The following is a 17,577-nucleotide window of genomic DNA, read 5'->3' as shown; positions in this document are numbered from 1 at the left end:
ATACAGTCACATGTCCTGATCATAACTATATGCATATATGCCTCCTGTAGACCAGTATACTTGGGTTCTAAAGAGCTGTAGTATTCTTTCTTGGAATGTTTATAATTGTATAGTAAAGCAAAGTGTTTATTAAATAATGTTACATGACCATGAAATCTGGTACACATTACTACATACTGACTTAAGCTACCCTAGTATGAATTTCTCCTTTTCAATTCATCACTGGTGGGTGAAAGTGGTCGCACAATGTAGGCAGATCGAAAATACTTGTTTTACAGAGAAAAGAAAATCCTAATTCTTTGATTATTCCACTCTAAAAAGCTGTAAAAGGGGGCGTGGCTTGACGGAGCATGGAGTAGACTGTGCTGACTGAAGCTCTCCAGCCTAAATATCCTGTAGCGATATCCTGCTGTGTTACCGGCTCCTTCTAACGGGGATAATTTGGTGTAAGAACTGCCCCTGCCTGTCCTGGTCCAGCTGGTGTCTCTGTTGGAGGTTCGGGAGAGATACAGTCAGTGTTGGTGTCCGGAGCGTGGATGAGCCTGAGCGCGCTGGCGGGGAAGGAGTTCCTGGGTCGGTGAAGGCGCTGTGAGTCATTAATTACCTGCCCTGTGTGAGCGAGCCGTGTGGAGGGAGGTCATCTGGCTGCTGGGGTAAAGTGTGGAGTGTCGGTCCCCGGGTGTTCCCGCCGGGAAGAGAGGTGCGGCGCCATCTTGAAAGGTAGTGTCGGGGGAGAACAGAACATATGCAGTTACTCTGTATTGGAGGCATAGCGGTCACATTCCTGTTCTACAGTGGTGCCTGTTAAAAGCATTGAGATTTTTATCTGTGGCACAGTAAGGAGATTATATACAGTGTCATCTGAAGCTGCCTGGTGACTTTTTTCCCTCTGTGAATTATCTGCGTGCAGGTGGTGTCTTTATTGAGCATTCACTACAGTGGACTTGTATAATACATCATAACAGTGTATCTGTAGCAATCTGTGTGTAGCAGGTGCTAATATGGGTAAGCACTCTACAAGTAATACTGCTGCTAGCAGGCTGGAGAAATATGCTCGTTCTAATCCTGCTACAAACACAGGGGGAGCTCCTGCATCTGAGTTGCAAGTACCCCAGTCTTCTAAAGATGCAGACACACCTGCTGATTCTACTCTTCAGGAGGTCCTGAAAGCCATCGCTGCCTCTGAAAAGAAGGTAATGGATAAAATTGGAGAGGTGCAGGTTGATTTGTCATTGATGCGGCAGGATTTTCAGAAAATTCGAGAGTGAGTGTCGGAGACGGAGGCCCGCATCTCTATACTTGAAGATACTACAGTCCCTTTGCCACAGAAAATTGCTTGTTTGGAGGCTCAGATGGTGTCGGTTAAACAGAAGATGTCAGATATGGAGGGCCGCCTCAGACGCAGTAATATTCGACTGGTAGGTCTCCCTGAAAAGGCAGAGGGAGGTGCTCCGGAGACATTCTTGGAGAATTGGATGATCCAGCTGTTCGGCAGAGAGGAGTTCACGGCCCAGTTTGCGGTGGAAAGGGCGCACCGGATTCCGACTCAAAGACCGCCTCCTGGTGCACAGCCGCGCACATTTATTGCCAAGATGTTGCATTCTAAGGATCGGGATGCTATTCTGCGCCTGGCTCGGATTAAGGGCCCACTGATGTACCAAAATCAGAGAGTTGCTGTATATCCTGATTTCTCGGTGGATGTACAAAAAAAGCAGAGCTCAATTTATTCAGGTGAAGCGTCGTCTTCGTGAAATGCAACTGCCATATGCTATGCTTTTCCCGGCAAGATTAAGAGTGATTGCGGATGGAACTACCCTTTTCTTTGGATCTTCATCTGAGGGGACTCACTGGTTGGATAGGAGAGCTCCAAGTGGTCTTCGTCCGGACTGAAGATACTCTTGGTGATGTATTGGTCTCCTGAACTGAGATGATATCAAGACTGTGTCCCTTTGATAGTCATAATGTTTGAGATATGCTCTGTCAATATATATCACTTTGATTTCTGACTATATATGACTGAAATACTTTGGTTAATATTGTAGTTATTTTGATCCTTTTGAAAATGTCAGTTATGGGGTGATATTGTTTGAGATTGTTGGATCCTACAGTAGGTGCTAAGGGTCTGGGTGGGTATGGAGGGTTGGAGGAGTATTAGGGTGAACTTGTGGGCTGGGGGGCTTCCCTTGCTTAAAGGGTCGCGACCTCCCTCCCTTTTTTTCGGTGCATACGGGTATTTCCATAAGTACGTGGAGATAGTTGTGTGTGCTGTTTAAGGGGATGCGGGATAGTTATAAGGGGATCCAGGTATGTCTAAGTTGGGGATGGATATACGGGGAGGGGGGCGTTTTGAATAGGGTAGGGAGGGGTAGGGTTTTTCAATGCAGTGACAGGTTTGGTATTTTATCTTTATGCAAATATTTTCAGATGATGAGACTGACTATTTTGGTATATGCTAATATGGTTGACTGGTGGCTGGGTGTCTGCCTGGGCTGGAGGGGGTTGATTCTTATGCAGAAATGTCTTATGTGTGTTCCCTTGTGTTATGGCGACTGGAAAAATGAATAGGGGGTCTATTAAAATCCTGACTTGGAATGTTCGTGGCCTAAATGATAAAATTAAACGGTCTTTGGTCATATCCCAATTAAAAAAGTATGAAGCGGATGTTATATGTCTAACTGAAACACATTTAGTGGGATGTAAAGTGTTGGCCCTTAAAAAACCGTGGGTTGGATGGGTATATCATGCTACTCATACGGGTCATTCTAGAGGGGTATCTCTCCTTATACGTAAAAAAGTAAACTTTATTTTGGAAATGGTGGAGTCGGACCCATTAGGTAGATATGTTTTTGTAAGGGGCATTTTTGATTCCAAGCGTATAAACTTATTGTCAGTCTATGTCTCCCCCCCCCCCCCCCCCCGCCCCGTATAGTAGTGAGGTTTTAAAAAAATGTAGTGATTTTGTCTCTCTCTCTCCGGACACTCCTGTTATTTGCTGTGGGGATTTCAATAATGTGTTGGATTCCAATGTTGATAGGTGGAGGGAGGTGGGGGATACTACACATGCTAAAAAAAACAAATTCGCTGATCTGTTGGAAGAGATGGGTTTGGTGGATGTGTGGCGTCTGAGACATCCGGGGGAGGTCTGTTTCTCCTGCTATTCCACTTCATATAATGCTTTCTCCCGAATTGATTTGGGCTGTCTCGGATGCTGCATATTTACCAAGGGGGATTTCAGATCATTCTCCGTTGGTATTGACAGTCAAACTTAATGTTTCTAGAGGTCAAGCATTTTGGAGACTTAATCCCTTTTGGTTGACATTGTTGCAGGATGGAAATACCTCGGAATCCCAATGGGAAGAGTATTTTGCTACCAATGTGGACACAGCAGCCACACCTTTTGTCTGGGATTCATTCAAGGCTTTTTTAAGAGGTTCCTTAATTAGAAGTATTAATTGTTTCAAAAGAGAGTCTAGGTTGAGAGGTGATAAATTAGAAAAAGAGGTTGTGCGGTTAGAGGAGGTGTATCTCTCTCCTCGTGTGGCTTCTGATAGGATGGCTTGGCTAGCGGTACAGAGAGAATGGTCGGATTATTTGTTAGATAAATCAAGGCATAAGCTGTTATTTGCTAAACATACTCAATACTTTGAAGCGGATAAATGTAGTAGGTTTTTAGCGTATTTAGCAAGGTCAGAAAGGGCGGCGGCTGTAGTGGCGGGGATTACAGATACTTTGGGTGTTGTGCATACCTTGACCGAAGAGATCAGTGATGTTTTCTATGTATATTTTAAAGATGCTTATGTGTCAAGAGCTGAGTACTCAGACTTTGATTTAGACACGTATCTGGCGGCTGTTTCTTTACCTAAACTGAGCGCAGATGGTAGAGAAAGTTTGGACCTGTCAATTACTGATGAGGAGATTGTAGCTGCGATGGCCTCGTTTCCAAATGGCAGGGCTCCGGGCATAGATGGGATACCCATAGAGTTGTATGAGAAGCAGCTGGGGTTCTTTGTGCCTCGCTTGAAAGATATGTTTACAAGCTTTAGAGATCAGGGATGTGTGTCTCCGTCTATGTCTGAAGCCATTATAGTTCTTATCCCTAAATCGGGAAAGGATCCCTTGTTTCCAGAATCATACAGACCTATATCGCTATTGACAACAGATATTAAGATTTTGGCAAAAATTTTGGCGACACGTTTAAATCGGGTAATTAGTGAGATTGTACATCCTGACCAAACTGGTTTTATGCCGGGGAAATCTACGGCTATAAATCTGCGTAGGCTTTTTTGCCATTTGCAGTTGCCCCACCCGGTGGAGGAGGAGGCGGTGGTGGTGTCGTTAGATGCTGCTAGGGCCTTTGACTCTGTGGAGTGGAGGTATCTGTGGGCGGTGCTGTTGAAATTTGGGTTTGGTCCGGTTTTTATTCAATGGGTTCGACTGCTATACTCCTCCCCTACAGCTAGAGTCTGTGTAAATGGCTTTGTGTCCCGTCAATTTGTTATGGGCAGAGGTACCAGACAGGGGTGCCCTTTGTCCCCCACTCTATTTGCCTTGGCCATAGAGCCATTGGCATGTATGATTAGAATGCAGTCAGATATTACTGGATTGAGGATGGGCTGCAGGACGGACAAGATTGCCCTTTATGCAGATGATATGCTGCTCTTTTTGTCATATCCTGATAAATCGCTGCCAACTTTACTCAGTGTGGTCTCAGTGTTTGGCAGGTACTCGGGGCTTTTGATTAATTGGGACAAATCTAGTGTAACTCCGATTAAGGGTGCTTGCCCTATGGGTCAAGTTTTGCAGACTCCTCTTAAATGGATCCCAGTATTTAAATATCTTGGTATCTGGATATCTAGTGATATGGGTCAATATATCCAGCGTAATGTCCAACCTCAGATTGACTATCTTAGGAGCCGGATTGGGGTATGGAAGCAGCTGCCACTGTCGGTCACAGGTAGAATTAACCTGGTCAAAATGATAATCCAACCAAAGTTTTTGTACGTTTTGCAGCAGTCACCGGTGTATATTCCTCATAGCACATTTCGATACATTGAACGTCTCATGGCTTCTTTGGTGTGGGCAGGCAGGAGAGCAAGAGTTAAGCTTACTACTTTATATCGTTCTCGAGGGTCGGGGGGTTTGGCTTTGCCAAATCTACGGCTTTATTATTTTGCTTCCCAGTTAACGCATATTGAGGTATGGTTCCGGTCGCGGTTGGGTTTAGATTTGCATGACTTTTTAGTCTCTGAGACAGGATCTAATCATACACGTGTGCAGTTTCTTCTGGCTGGAAGAAAGGTTGGGAGGGACCCCCCCTTGTTAATTCAGGCCATGAAGGTTTGGCGACTGTCAGCCCAGATTGGGGGTGGATTGGATTTAGATCCGTGCACTCCACTCTGGGATAACTTGGATTTTGGAGAAATGATTAGGATGGAGGGAGCTGGAGCCTGGCGAATCTACAATATAATACAGATTGGGCAACTGTATGAAAATGGGGTATTATATTCATTTGAGCAACTTCAGAGGTTATATGAGCTACCTAGGGGTTACTTTTATAGATACTTGCAGTTAAGACATGCTTTGGCCTCGCAGTTCCGGGGAGCTGCCCCAAGCTTTAGTGCAGACTCCTTAAGAGTGCAACTGTCAAGGTTGGGCCAAAGACGGCAAATCTCTTTTTTGTATTCAATATTGGTGGAAGGATCTGGTGAAGGGGGCTTGCCGGAGCTGCGATGCAGGTGGGAGGAGGATTTGGGGAGACTTAGTGACAAGGCATGGGATATGGTGTTGTGTAGCCCGAAAGAGGTCACTGCATCAGTCAGATTTCGCCAGGTCCAGTTTTTTCTGTTACACAGAGCGTATCTCACCCCTCTTCGGCTTTCTAAGTTTAGTGGGGATCAGAGGGTGTTGTGTCCCAAGTGTAAGAGTGAAAAAGGAGATTTTTGGCATATGCTCTGGGAATGTCCGCTGGTTTCATCCTTTTGGGGAAAGGTGGAGGATTGTATTAAAAGACTGGAGGTGGGAGTGGTGGCCTTGACTCCAAAACTCTCTATATTCGGTTTGGGCTTAAACAAAAAAACCCGTAGACTTATTAGACTGCTTATCAACACGTTACTTATGTTGGCAAAGGTGGTGATAGCTAGAAAATGGATGGCACCTGAAGGCCCGACTTTGAGTAGCTGGATTGACCTTGTTAACGATACAGTCGGCCATGAAAGGTTCATGTACACCAGCAGGAAACTAGTGGATAAGTATGAAAGAATATGGTATAGGTGGAGGATATCCCCATATGTTACAGAAGGGTTGAGGGAGGTGGAGCTCTCCTATTGAATGCTCGGGGCAGACATCCAGCCGCCTATTGTTGAGTCATTAACGTCAACGATTATATTCTGTATTATCAAAACTGTAATATTATTTCATTGCATCTTGAAATGGTGGGAGGTGTGCATACCTTGGCTTGTATATCTGAATGTCAATGTTTTTTCTTTTGTGATACTATTATGTATGGTTACTTGATAATACCTGTAACACTGTGTGGGTTATAATTGGGGATTAAGCCCAATGTTATGGGCTTTTTTGTTGTTTAAAATGTTCTAAAAAAAAAAAAGGAAAATGCAATAAAATTTTACCTGATTTAAAAAAAAAAAATAGCTGTAAAAGATTACTTACGTGAGCCCTTTTAATCTTCCAGTTTTGGTGTGCATCTCAGCAAGGCACTGGAAGAGCTGGCCCCAAGCTGCCAAGTTAAATTTCTAGTGTCCGAGGATGGAAGTGGAAAGGGCACTGCTATAGTAACAGCTGTAGCTCAACGACTTGCAGCCCAAAGATGTTGCATCGATGAAATCCTAGCCCCGTTTATTATGTCGGAGGCCAAGCTAAAATCTGTACAATGCCGCATGCGTAAAGAAATGGAGATTGGGCTACAAAGGGGGAATGTGGCTACTGTGAAGATGCTGCCCACCTATGTCTGTGCTACACCTGATGGGACAGGTAATTAAATAAATAAATTGTTAGATCTCCAAACATGGTAAAGTTATATACAATATATTCGCCTTATTTGTTCTACATTTATTTACTTTTGTCACTGTAGTTACTAATCCAGTGGTCTTATTATGCGATCTATATCAGTTAACAGTTGGTCATATTTTGATAAGGCAGGGTCATAAACGCCATCTATTTGTTATGCTGTCCTTGCTAAAAGATGGGGCCCGCCTCCACTAAACGCCACAACACAAACTTTGACACTTTGCTCTATTAAGTTTATTTTTTTACTTTTTCCATACAGAACGAGGGGAATTCTTAGCTCTAGACTTGGGAGGGACCAACTTTCGAGTCTTGTATACCCGCGTGGGCATAAGAAATGAGGGAGGGATACAAATGGTGAGCAAGACATTCACCTTGTTACTGCGTGTGATCCAAGGAACAGGCGAAGAGGTATGTGTTCTCTCACTACTGCTTACATTGTGTCTTTGCTGTATGTGGTGCTTTATCCGCTTCTTCAGGTATTATTGCAAAATTTAAATATTTAATAAAAATTAACTATAAGGGTGGTTTCCCCGTGTCTTTGCTGTACTATTGAAATAAATGGGATGTTAGAAGTGCTTAAAAAGCTGCAAGCCGTGTTTACCGCCAACAGCAAAAAAAAACAGCTCCCTCAAAGACCAGGCTGATTTTCCTCTACATTAAATGTGGTTTTTAAATGGCTGCTGGAAACAACTTGGACACTGTAGAACTTTTCTGGCAGTTCTAGCAGGAAAAACAATCTGAGCTCCTATTCTTAGTTGTGGTGGATTTTTGTTTTTGTTTTTTTTGCCTGCGTGAACAGCTTCTGTGTGACAACCACTCAAACTCCGGCTAGCAGCCCTTTTTCTAAAAACCAAAAGTCATTATATTGTGCTTTATTAAGGCGATACTGCCATTCAAAAGCTTAATGATTTAGGTGGAACTAAAAGCCGAAGGATGTTGGTCATTGACAAAGTCAGAATAAAGGTTTGCATTGGGTGTTTTTGTTTGATGACCAACCAAGAAAGGTGTAACACTAGTATTACTGTACATATCGGAACAATTGGAGAAGAGTGTGGCTTTTGATTCAGATGGTGCAGCCAAAATAGGGATGTTTTAGGGGAAAAAAAACATAATTTTTATTTTTTTGCCAAATGGTTTGCTTACAGTAATTAAATGGCGGTGTTTTCTATTATTGGGGTGTCCTAATTGTAAGTTTGGGCAGTTTCTGTTGCATCAGTTTAGAAATAAGTATATACAGGTATGTTGCATTATGTTCTGCCAGTAGGCTAGTGTATATTATATTTTGTTTTTGCGGGCGGGGTTGCATCTGTCCATTATACAATGGAGCTAGGCATTCCGTTCACCATGATTAAGTGACATGACTAAGGCATGCGGGACAATGTGCTTAATACCCGAGTGATGTTTCTCTTGAATTGAAGGGCTGCATTTTTATGAATTTGGGTTTAGCCCGTAAGTTGTCCTCCTCCTTTTATTTTGTGCAGGTGACGGGTATGCTTTAAAGAAGTTAATCTGCATAATGACAGTCTCCTGTGTGTGCTGCTTTTCCAAAAGTACATTTTATCATGGATATGAAGTTGTCTGATACAATTGCAATGTTGTGTGATCTTCTCTGTCCAGCTCTTTGACCACATTGTGGACTGCATCACAGAATTTCAAAAAGAAAATGGACTTGAAGGGAAGAGATTGCCCCTGGGCTTCACGTTCTCCTTTCCCTGTAAGCAGACTAGCCTGGACAAGGTAAAGAGCTGGAATGATGATGTCCATATTTCAACACTCCATATGCTGGTATTACACACTTGTTTTTCCATCTTGCCCAGGGCATCCTGATTTCCTGGACAAAGGGGTTTAGTGCCTCTGGATGTGTGGGTGAAGATGTGGTCAGGCTTCTCAGAGAGGCAGCTGTTCGAAAAAAGGTATTGTATGCTTTTATTGTTGCATTGGTGATCCAGCACTGTGACTAGTGGTCAGGGTTGTCTGCCTAACCATTTTATAAATTACTTATGACTAACATTTTTCAAGTGATCTAGTATCCAATCTGTCCAGAACTGATAGTAGAAGCAGTGTCTACCACAAATTGAGGGTCAGGAATGGTTAGTATTTGGAATTCTACATGCTTCATTTTGACAGCGTGTTTCTTTGTTTTTTTTTGTTTTTTTTAACCTTGCTGACTGATGAAAGTTTAGCTGCTCTATTGAGGGTTAGCAACTCTGCTAGCTGTGCACTTTAATTTTTCAGAACTCTGATTTCCATGTGGTAGCACTGGTAAATGATACAGTTGGAACAATGATGTCCTGTGGATATGATGACACAGCATGTGAGATTGGACTGATCGTAGGTGAGACATACATATGTTTCAGCATCCTAATGTATAAGATTTGTATTATGTAGTTGTCCAATGTTGCAAACGGCTAATGCTGGAATTTGAACCGGGGTCCCCAGGCAACCTATTGTCAGTTGCTCAGGAAGTGTATTCTATCAGTTTAGATGGGGCATGATACGTTCTGTCTAGATCTCTAATCTACATATTCTCGTTCTTGCAGGGACGGGAACAAATGCTTGTTATATGGAGGAGATGAGGAATGTGAAGGTTCTGGAGGGGGATGATGGACAGATGTGCATTAATATGGAGTGGGGGGCATTTGGAGACAATGGATGCCTGGATGATATCATCACGTCCTTTGACTATGACGTAGACAACTTCTCAATTAATCCTGGAAAACAGAGGTTTGTAATAGTTAACATACCTTTTGGGTGTCTTTCTCTGAAACTTCAGGTACCTATTGGTGGTATACAGAAGCAGTTGTGTCGGTTAGAAGAATAGGGGGGGATATTGAATTGTAGGAATTACTTTAAAATGTTCAAAGCTTTGTGGCTGCACAGAAAAATGCTTTCCATGCTAACTCTATAAAACTGATTTATGTGATCGCAGTCCCTACATTCATACCCTCTGGACATATTATGGTTATTCCTACCTGTGTATGGACAGGTTGATACCCTAAAAGTAGTCGTGTCCGATGTTCAGGGCCGGATTTACCGCTAGGCAACCTAGGCACCTGCCTAGGGCCTAGCGGCTCTCGGGGGGGCACAGCTGGGGGGGGGGACAGGTTCAATTTTTAAAAAAAAAACGGCACCCGCCCCTCCCCCCCCCCCCTCCCCCCGGGGAGTGAGTCGGGGTAGGGGGGGGGATCGGTTGTCGCGAATCGGGTCCCGGCAGCCTCTTCTCCTCTCAGTGTCTCAGTGATGGAGGAGGAGAGGCTGCCGGCACCCGACAAGCGATCACGTGACTCTCCCCTTTTTTTTTTTTTTAACATCTGGACTGACGGAGGAGGAGCAGCGCACAATAGAAAGGTAAGTAAAACAAGGGACAGAAGTGGTGATGGTGAAGGGGCACAGAAGTGGTGATGGTGAAGGGGCACAGAGGTGGTGATGGTGAAGAGGCACAGAGGTGGTGATGGTGATTGGCACAGAAGTGGTGATGGTGAAGGGCACAGAGGTGGTGATGGGCACAAAGGTGATGGTGAAAGGGCACATGTGATATTGTGAAGGGGCAAAAGTGACAAGAGCACATACTTGGATTTATGCGTATTATTTTTGCAAACACCTTAAGTATTTCTGCCCTGACTTCAATATTTATTATGTTGTTTTGACCCAACTACTTAAAAAAACGGGACTGCTTGGTAATTATTTAGGGGTGCCTTTTTCTGCAGCAGAGTGGCCTTGCTCTTTTCACATGTTAGGTACGCCCCCAAAGATGCAAGCCACGCCCTCACCTCCTCTGGCGGCGGCACATGCTTTCATATCTACGTAACTATAGGGGTATATGGTAGGCATGCGGCGGCACATGCTTTCACTTCTACGTAACTATAGGGGTATATGGTAGGCATGCGGCGGCACATACTTTCACTTCTACGTAACTATAGGGGTATATGGTAGGCTGCAAAAATATAGTGCTATGGATTGTTTCAAGGAGGGGGCCCAAAAACAGTATCCTGCCTAGGGCCCTATGAGGTCTAAATCCGGCTCTGCCGATGTTGGCCATGACCGATTGACGTCTGCGAAAAGCAGTTGGGAAATCTAACCGAAAACTGGTATGCGGAAGGTAAATAGAAGCCTAGATCTCCTTTTTGTTTTGTGTTTTGTAATGGCAGCATCTCTTCTGTGAATAAAGCACAGTGATTGCTACTAGGCTCCATCTATTTACCATGCAGGATTACCAGATCATCCATGTAAATGCAGACACACAGATGTTGCCTGACTGCACTATAGTTAGCTGATGTCTGCCCTTCAGATTTCCATACCAGCAGCACTTTAATCATTGTTCCTCCTTTAAAATCAGTCCAATGTTGCAGCTCTCTCTAAACATACCCTAACAAACACCCCTCTGTGGCAATTGCACTCTGTCCTGGTAACTAATAGTAGATTTAAAAAAAGAGGAGTGTTAAATCCACATAAATAAACTTAAAGGAAAAAGAGCTGCATAGGGGCCTCTACTTACATTGTGTCAATGTATACCATGTCTAATCTAGTCTATTAACTGAACTATGAACCCATTAAAGTAATGAATCCAGCAAATTTAGTTCAAATGGAGGACTATGCTATGGTGCCAAGGAGTGTGCCCCCATTGAGAGAGCCAGGAGATCCCCACCAGTAGTCTAACAGCAATTTAGTGAACCAGTCTGCAAATTGGCTGTCTAAGAGGACTATATTTGTAGATTTGCATTTGAAATTGTAATCTCATATGCTGTCTCAGCAGCCTACATTGTAATATAACAATGTATGCTATAACTCTGACAAAACATGAGCTGATCACACACTAAGCAGCAGGATCAGTTCCCGGGTTTGTGATGGACATTTGTCGCCAGATGCAATTCAGGCATCATTCATGCAGTCAAAAGATGGTTGCACACCATAAAGTTAATCTTCTGTCCACATTCACCAACCGTAATGAGTAATTATTGGGCATCTTGGCAGCTTTTGGGAAGAAACTTATCAATTGCCCAACTTCCTTACGCACACACATTGTTTGTCAATATTATATTGAATTGTGTTCTGTCAGCACTGCATGCCTACTATAATTCGTAATGTCTTCTCGTACTATTTTTCTGTGCGTGAGAAATTATTATGGAGCAGCTTTTTGGTTCTGACCTGTGGCGGTTCCTTACATGAGAATGTTTGCCTCCATACATTGTCCTGGGTAAACAACTTTTTTTTAAAGTTTTTCATTAAACCAAAGCATATTGAATACTTTGGTGCTTGGCTTTTGTTTCTATTCTAGCTTGTGCGGCCCCCCCCCCCCCCCCAACCACCCCTTTATTTTTTTGGTACAACACAGTTAATTAGCTTTTAGCTTGGATTATATGTCCTCGTTTTGTTTTGGAAATGTTTAACAGATGGCCAACTTCTGTTGTCTTTTGGCTGCTTATGTACTGGTGATTGATTTGTAAACAACGTCGTCATTGACTGGTGGTGATCTTGGTGCACTTCAGTGTTTTATACTTGTAGACTTTTTTTTATTTTTTTTAACTCTTGGCGCAGTCTTGTTGGGCAAAGTATTGCTCTGAATCAAAGTTTATGAAATGCATTCTTGGGAATGGTAATCTTGTGCATTCTAGAAAGCCCTTGCACTGTTGTATGAGAATCCTCTATGTTCAAGAAAGTATTTCTATTTTGGCCTCTAAAGAATTGACATTGCTAGTTGAAACCCTCCTCAAAACAAAAGCGAAGTCCAAATATTAAGACTTGGGATGCACCTACATGCAACTGCTTTGTCTTTGGCACCGAAAAAAAAGGCAAATGTCTTGTAAAGATTTCCCTAAATAGGGCAACCATAAATGTTAAGGTTATTTAAGATTGTTCCCAGATATAGCCTACAAAGCTCAAATACGTCACATCATAGTATTTTTGTTGCTTAACATGCAGGCCTCTGCTTTAACAGCATTATGTTTTCATAAACGTCACTCACTGTGCGATCTGCTGCACTAGATTCCCAAGAATAAGGTACAGTCTGTCAATTAGATTTGCAGTGGTCAGTTGCCTTGTACACTTCACAAAAGTGAATGACATTTTAATTGCAACCGGTGTACAGTTAACTGTACACCGGTTGTCCTAAAGATCCACATCCTTCTGGGTTGGCTGCTGAGGGCATCGGCTGATTTTTTTTTTTTTTTTTTTTTTTATAACTTTTATTAATTTAATTTTCCTTCTTCAATACCATTCTAAGCCTGAATCAGATGTTCATCTGTAACAATGAAAGCGCACGCAGAGCATTGGTCTGCCAACTTGTCAAAAAATGACTGAATTAGCCAATCAGATTTACAGAAGTGAAAACCTTGTTAATCTTGCAACTACAGTTGAATACTTTACTATTTGACAATTTATAATTATGAACATGCCCTTTTTCTTCCAGGTATGAGAAGCTGATCAGTGGAATGTACTTGGGAGAGATTGTACGTCAAGTTCTAATCGTCCTCACTCAACGTGGAATATTGTTTGGTGGCAAAATATCTGAGAAGTTAAATACGAGAGGCCTATTCCCTACCAAGTTTTTATCAGACATTGAAAGGTAGGGGATTTTTATATTTTGCATTAATTTGGCCTATGCTAGGTTTTACCATAGTTTGGTTTAGCTATAGGTAAGTAACTATTTGAAAGAAATTCCTTATTTCTTGGCCTGTATATGCTAGTCAATGTGCCAAGCTGTGCTACATCTTAAATACAGGGCCAGAGACACCCAGGAAATGACTGCTGTGATTGGCCATGGTCAATGAAGGTTTGAAGCACTTGCTACTTAAGTTGGCCTTGTTTTGTAGTGTTTCTTTAATTCAGCTTGTCTTGCCTAATTATGTGCTAAACAACCTATGGGCAGCTAGCCCTCCCTATCCTCAATGTTATTCCATAAATGTATATGCATGGGAAATGCTCTTAACCCTTAAAATTGGTCTCTTCATGTTCAAATCCTACAAAGATTTGAATAGGCACACATGTCTGTTTGATTGGGGTGTGTTTTTTGTTTTGGTTTTTGTGTTTAGGTCGTGGTCAGAGAATTCAAATTAAATTACTCCCACCACAAACAGGCCTGAAGAGCTAGATTGAAAACTGCACCCACTGTAGAGTGAGAGAGGAACCTAGCTTCCTAAAATATACTGATGTTCCTTTAGCTAACAAACTCTTATAGTTCTAACAGATCGCCCCATATTACATTGCTGTAAGAGCAATTCCAATACTGTTGCCCTAGAAGTATGGTGTTGCTTATTAGCTTTTGATTTTGATTAAGAATATACTATTGGGAATAAAGCTGTTGAAAACCAGCATTTATTTATTTTTCTCCCTCCACCCTACAAGGGATACTCTTGGTCTACTGGAGGTTCGGGCCATCCTGACTGGTTTAGGTCTGAAAAGCACATGTGATGATACCGTTGTGGTTAAGGAAGTTTGCACTATAGTGTCGAGGAGAGCGGGTCAGCTGTGTGCTGCCAGCATTGCTGCAGTGGTGGAGAAGATGAGAGAAAATCGTGGCCTTGACGAGCTCAAAATCACCATCGGGGTAGATGGAACTTTATACAAACTGCATCCCCAGTAAGTTTACGATCAGTAATATTGATATTCTCTTATTGGCATACATGCATTAATATGTCTTGTCATTGTTGCAAGTAAATTGATGTAATATTCCATTTTAGTAATTAACAGTTTATATACACTGCTTTGTAGAAGTACCTGCCTTGGGCTATATTTTTGACATATTCTTTTAATCCCTTCCCCCTCCAGTTAATAGAACTGTGGGCACCACATTTCTTGAAATTCCTCCTATTTGAAAAAGTAGCTGAAATCCATATTTGGTCATGTGACATTAGCTGCAGTACCCAATGAACAATGTGATGGTGGATACCTTTCTTTCTTTCTATTCATTTTAGTAGTCCATCGGTATGAAAATAAAATCTAGTACCTCAGAGGATGTGAGAAATGTTGTAGTAAAATGCTATGAATGGAAACTATTTGTTCTTGTACATTTTAATACTTCCCCCAGTGTCCCCCTTTTTGTTTGTAAAAATCCATATTTACATGCAAGGGACCATAATCTGATGTCTAGACAACGTCCAAATCCATTTACTCCGAAACAGAGGGCAGAGACTATGAAAGTGATTCTTTGTAGCCGATTCAATTAAGTGCAAGTTGTTAATCTGTGCTGTCCCAGCAATTACTGTACAGAAAGTTTTGTTTGCATCTCTGAAGGCAAGAAAAATAAGCAAATCACTTAACATCCCGCAAGGCTTCTACGGGGCTTCACAACTAATTGAATATCCCCCTATTTTATGAAAGAGGAGTAAATTATTTACAAATTCTTTCTTGGTTATAAAGCAGTTTCTCAATACTTTCTAAAACTACCTCCAACAGGCCAGGATTTCTAAAGATTTTCTAATGCTGGCTATACATGAGCATATCCTACCCATCATAAAGTTTCGGGACAAGGGGCCAGATTTGTTCCAAATGCCACTTGAACCTGGTCTTGCTCACACACAAGCGATTAGCAGTGATCTTTGGAGCACATCTTTAATTATTAATTTGTATTGCCTTAATATAAAGCATTGTGATGGTTTGGGGGCCAAGTTACATGAGTGCTGAGAAATCTGCTTTATTTATAATCTAAACACTGGCCCAAATGTCTCCTGCACCAGTCAACATTGTATTTATTTCTAGAAACATATTCTATGTAGAATATGCATGTGCAGCCTTGTCTGCCTCCCTTACTTTGTCAACAACTATAGCGTTCATGAAATGTCTACCTGGTAGGTAATCAATGCAGTCATATGTGGTGATCTAATAAATCTTAGTAACAATGTTCACTGAGGGTGGTTTGACCCTGTTGTAATATAACCTTCTCTGCAATTACTTATTTATATTGCAGCCATTAGCCATGGTGTAAGACTAACCTTTATATTGCTGTGTATGCAGCATAGATGGATTGAGAAACTTTGGCTTTACTTTACACTTCATGTGAATGTCCCACTGTCTTCATGTGATATACATCCCTTTTCATATTGTAATTATGTGGTGACAACTACGGCTGTCTGCGATTACTAGATATAGATATTCAGATAGCATATATATCTATCTGAATAATATATTTTTTTTTTTTTTATTTATCATATAATGTCTTGTTATATCTAATCTCTCCTACTTTACTCCTGAAAATATGCTTTTTCTGGTACTGTCCAATACAGCCATTCATAATAATTACTCATTTTCAACTGGGAACTACCCCTTTTTGGTTTATTTATGGCACTCTGAGAGGAATAAGTTAATCTATATGACGGCCAATGCGGTCCTAAATTTACAAATGGCACTGCATGAAGAGGCTGCACAAAAATTGTACAGCTATGCCCATCATTTGCAACATGCATACTGTATGTCTTTTACTATAGTATGTACTTTATTTTTATGTATTAATCTCCATAATGATCCTATAGAGTGTCACATGACCTCTGAACTTACCTGTACTGTGAAGATCTGGCTCATGCTGGTCAGTAGGGAGCAGTGTCTGCCTTACAGATGCAGTAATCCAAGTTTTGTTTAAAAGTCCACCTGTTTAGATTGCAGTACAAAGTGGTTTACATTCTGCTGTAATATCTCTATTGTAGCTTTGCTGGAGTGGTTCAGAACACTGTGAAGGTCCTGGCTCCTCAGTGTGAGATCTCCTTTCACATCTCTGAAGACGGCTCTGGTAAAGGGGCAGCTCTGATTACTGCCGTTGCCTGTCGTGTCGCTGGCGCTGAGGCCCGTGCTGCTTAAAGGAATCTCCATGTTGGAATGTAGTTTGTGGATTTTTTTTTTTCCCCTTCTGCCAAATAAGTAATGTTAAAAGGGTTTTATAAATGTTCTATTTATATGTAATACTTTTACTTGCTGTGCAATATGTACAAATTAAATATTTTTGCATTGAGATGTTTTGTGTCTGTCCAATATTACACTAACTGTTACAGACTGGTTAGACAGGAGTATTTATTTTTATTTAATTAGCCTTTCATATCTACAGGACAGACTCCAAATGACTGTGCTTTTTTTTTTTAACAGTCTGGTTGTCAGACTAGCTTAAGTGTCTCTCCAGTGGTAGACTGATGCTGTCATTATCCCTAAAGGTAATGGGGACATGGTAGGCTGGAGAGATAGGCCCCAACAGTGTAACAGACCGATGATAACTAAACTTAACAATCAGTAGCCACACTATAATCGTTATACGTGCCATGCATGCTTTTTCAATTTATTCAAATGGCACAGTGACACTTAACATTGTTGCAAAAGACATGCTTTAGTTTGTGGTTTTATAGCAATCACCTGTCACTTGGGTGGTTACCAGTGACAACTCACTACTAACCTAATAACACCTGCCGAATTTGTTGCCTTACTTTAATGAAGTAAGTGGAAATCTCACCACTTTTTTCCTGCAGAGCATGGAGGGAGACAATGTGGTGCAGACTACATGTCCATTCCTCGCTCAGATGTGTTACATGCACTGCATGACTTCCCTGCGTCATGCACAGAATGTCACCTGATTCAAAA

At 41.8% G+C, this 17,577-nt stretch overlaps 1 protein-coding gene across 2 annotated transcripts in view; it reads left to right on the top strand.

Moving 5' to 3' along the window:
* The window catches only part of HK3 (hexokinase 3), a 61,541-nt gene extending 44,581 nt beyond the window's left edge, over nucleotides 1–16,960 (top strand). For both annotated transcript variants that reach the window (XM_075209145.1, XM_075209146.1), the window contains exons 11-19: nucleotides 6,689–6,987; nucleotides 7,283–7,431; nucleotides 8,641–8,760; nucleotides 8,841–8,936; nucleotides 9,259–9,358; nucleotides 9,564–9,747; nucleotides 13,430–13,585; nucleotides 14,365–14,598; nucleotides 16,659–16,960. In XM_075209145.1, the coding sequence (XP_075065246.1) occupies nucleotides 6,689–6,987; nucleotides 7,283–7,431; nucleotides 8,641–8,760; nucleotides 8,841–8,936; nucleotides 9,259–9,358; nucleotides 9,564–9,747; nucleotides 13,430–13,585; nucleotides 14,365–14,598; nucleotides 16,659–16,809 (1,489 nt within the window). In that variant the 3' untranslated portion in view covers nucleotides 16,810–16,960. The remainder of the gene's footprint in view (nucleotides 1–6,688; nucleotides 6,988–7,282; nucleotides 7,432–8,640; nucleotides 8,761–8,840; nucleotides 8,937–9,258; nucleotides 9,359–9,563; nucleotides 9,748–13,429; nucleotides 13,586–14,364; nucleotides 14,599–16,658) is intronic.
* Nucleotides 16,961–17,577: the final 617 nt, after the last annotated feature.

The sequence above is a fragment of the Mixophyes fleayi genome, chromosome 4, assembly GCF_038048845.1.
Source record: "Mixophyes fleayi isolate aMixFle1 chromosome 4, aMixFle1.hap1, whole genome shotgun sequence".
NCBI classification, from domain to species: domain Eukaryota; kingdom Metazoa; phylum Chordata; class Amphibia; order Anura; family Limnodynastidae; genus Mixophyes; species Mixophyes fleayi.
This window is presented reverse-complemented; position numbering and strand designations above follow the sequence as displayed.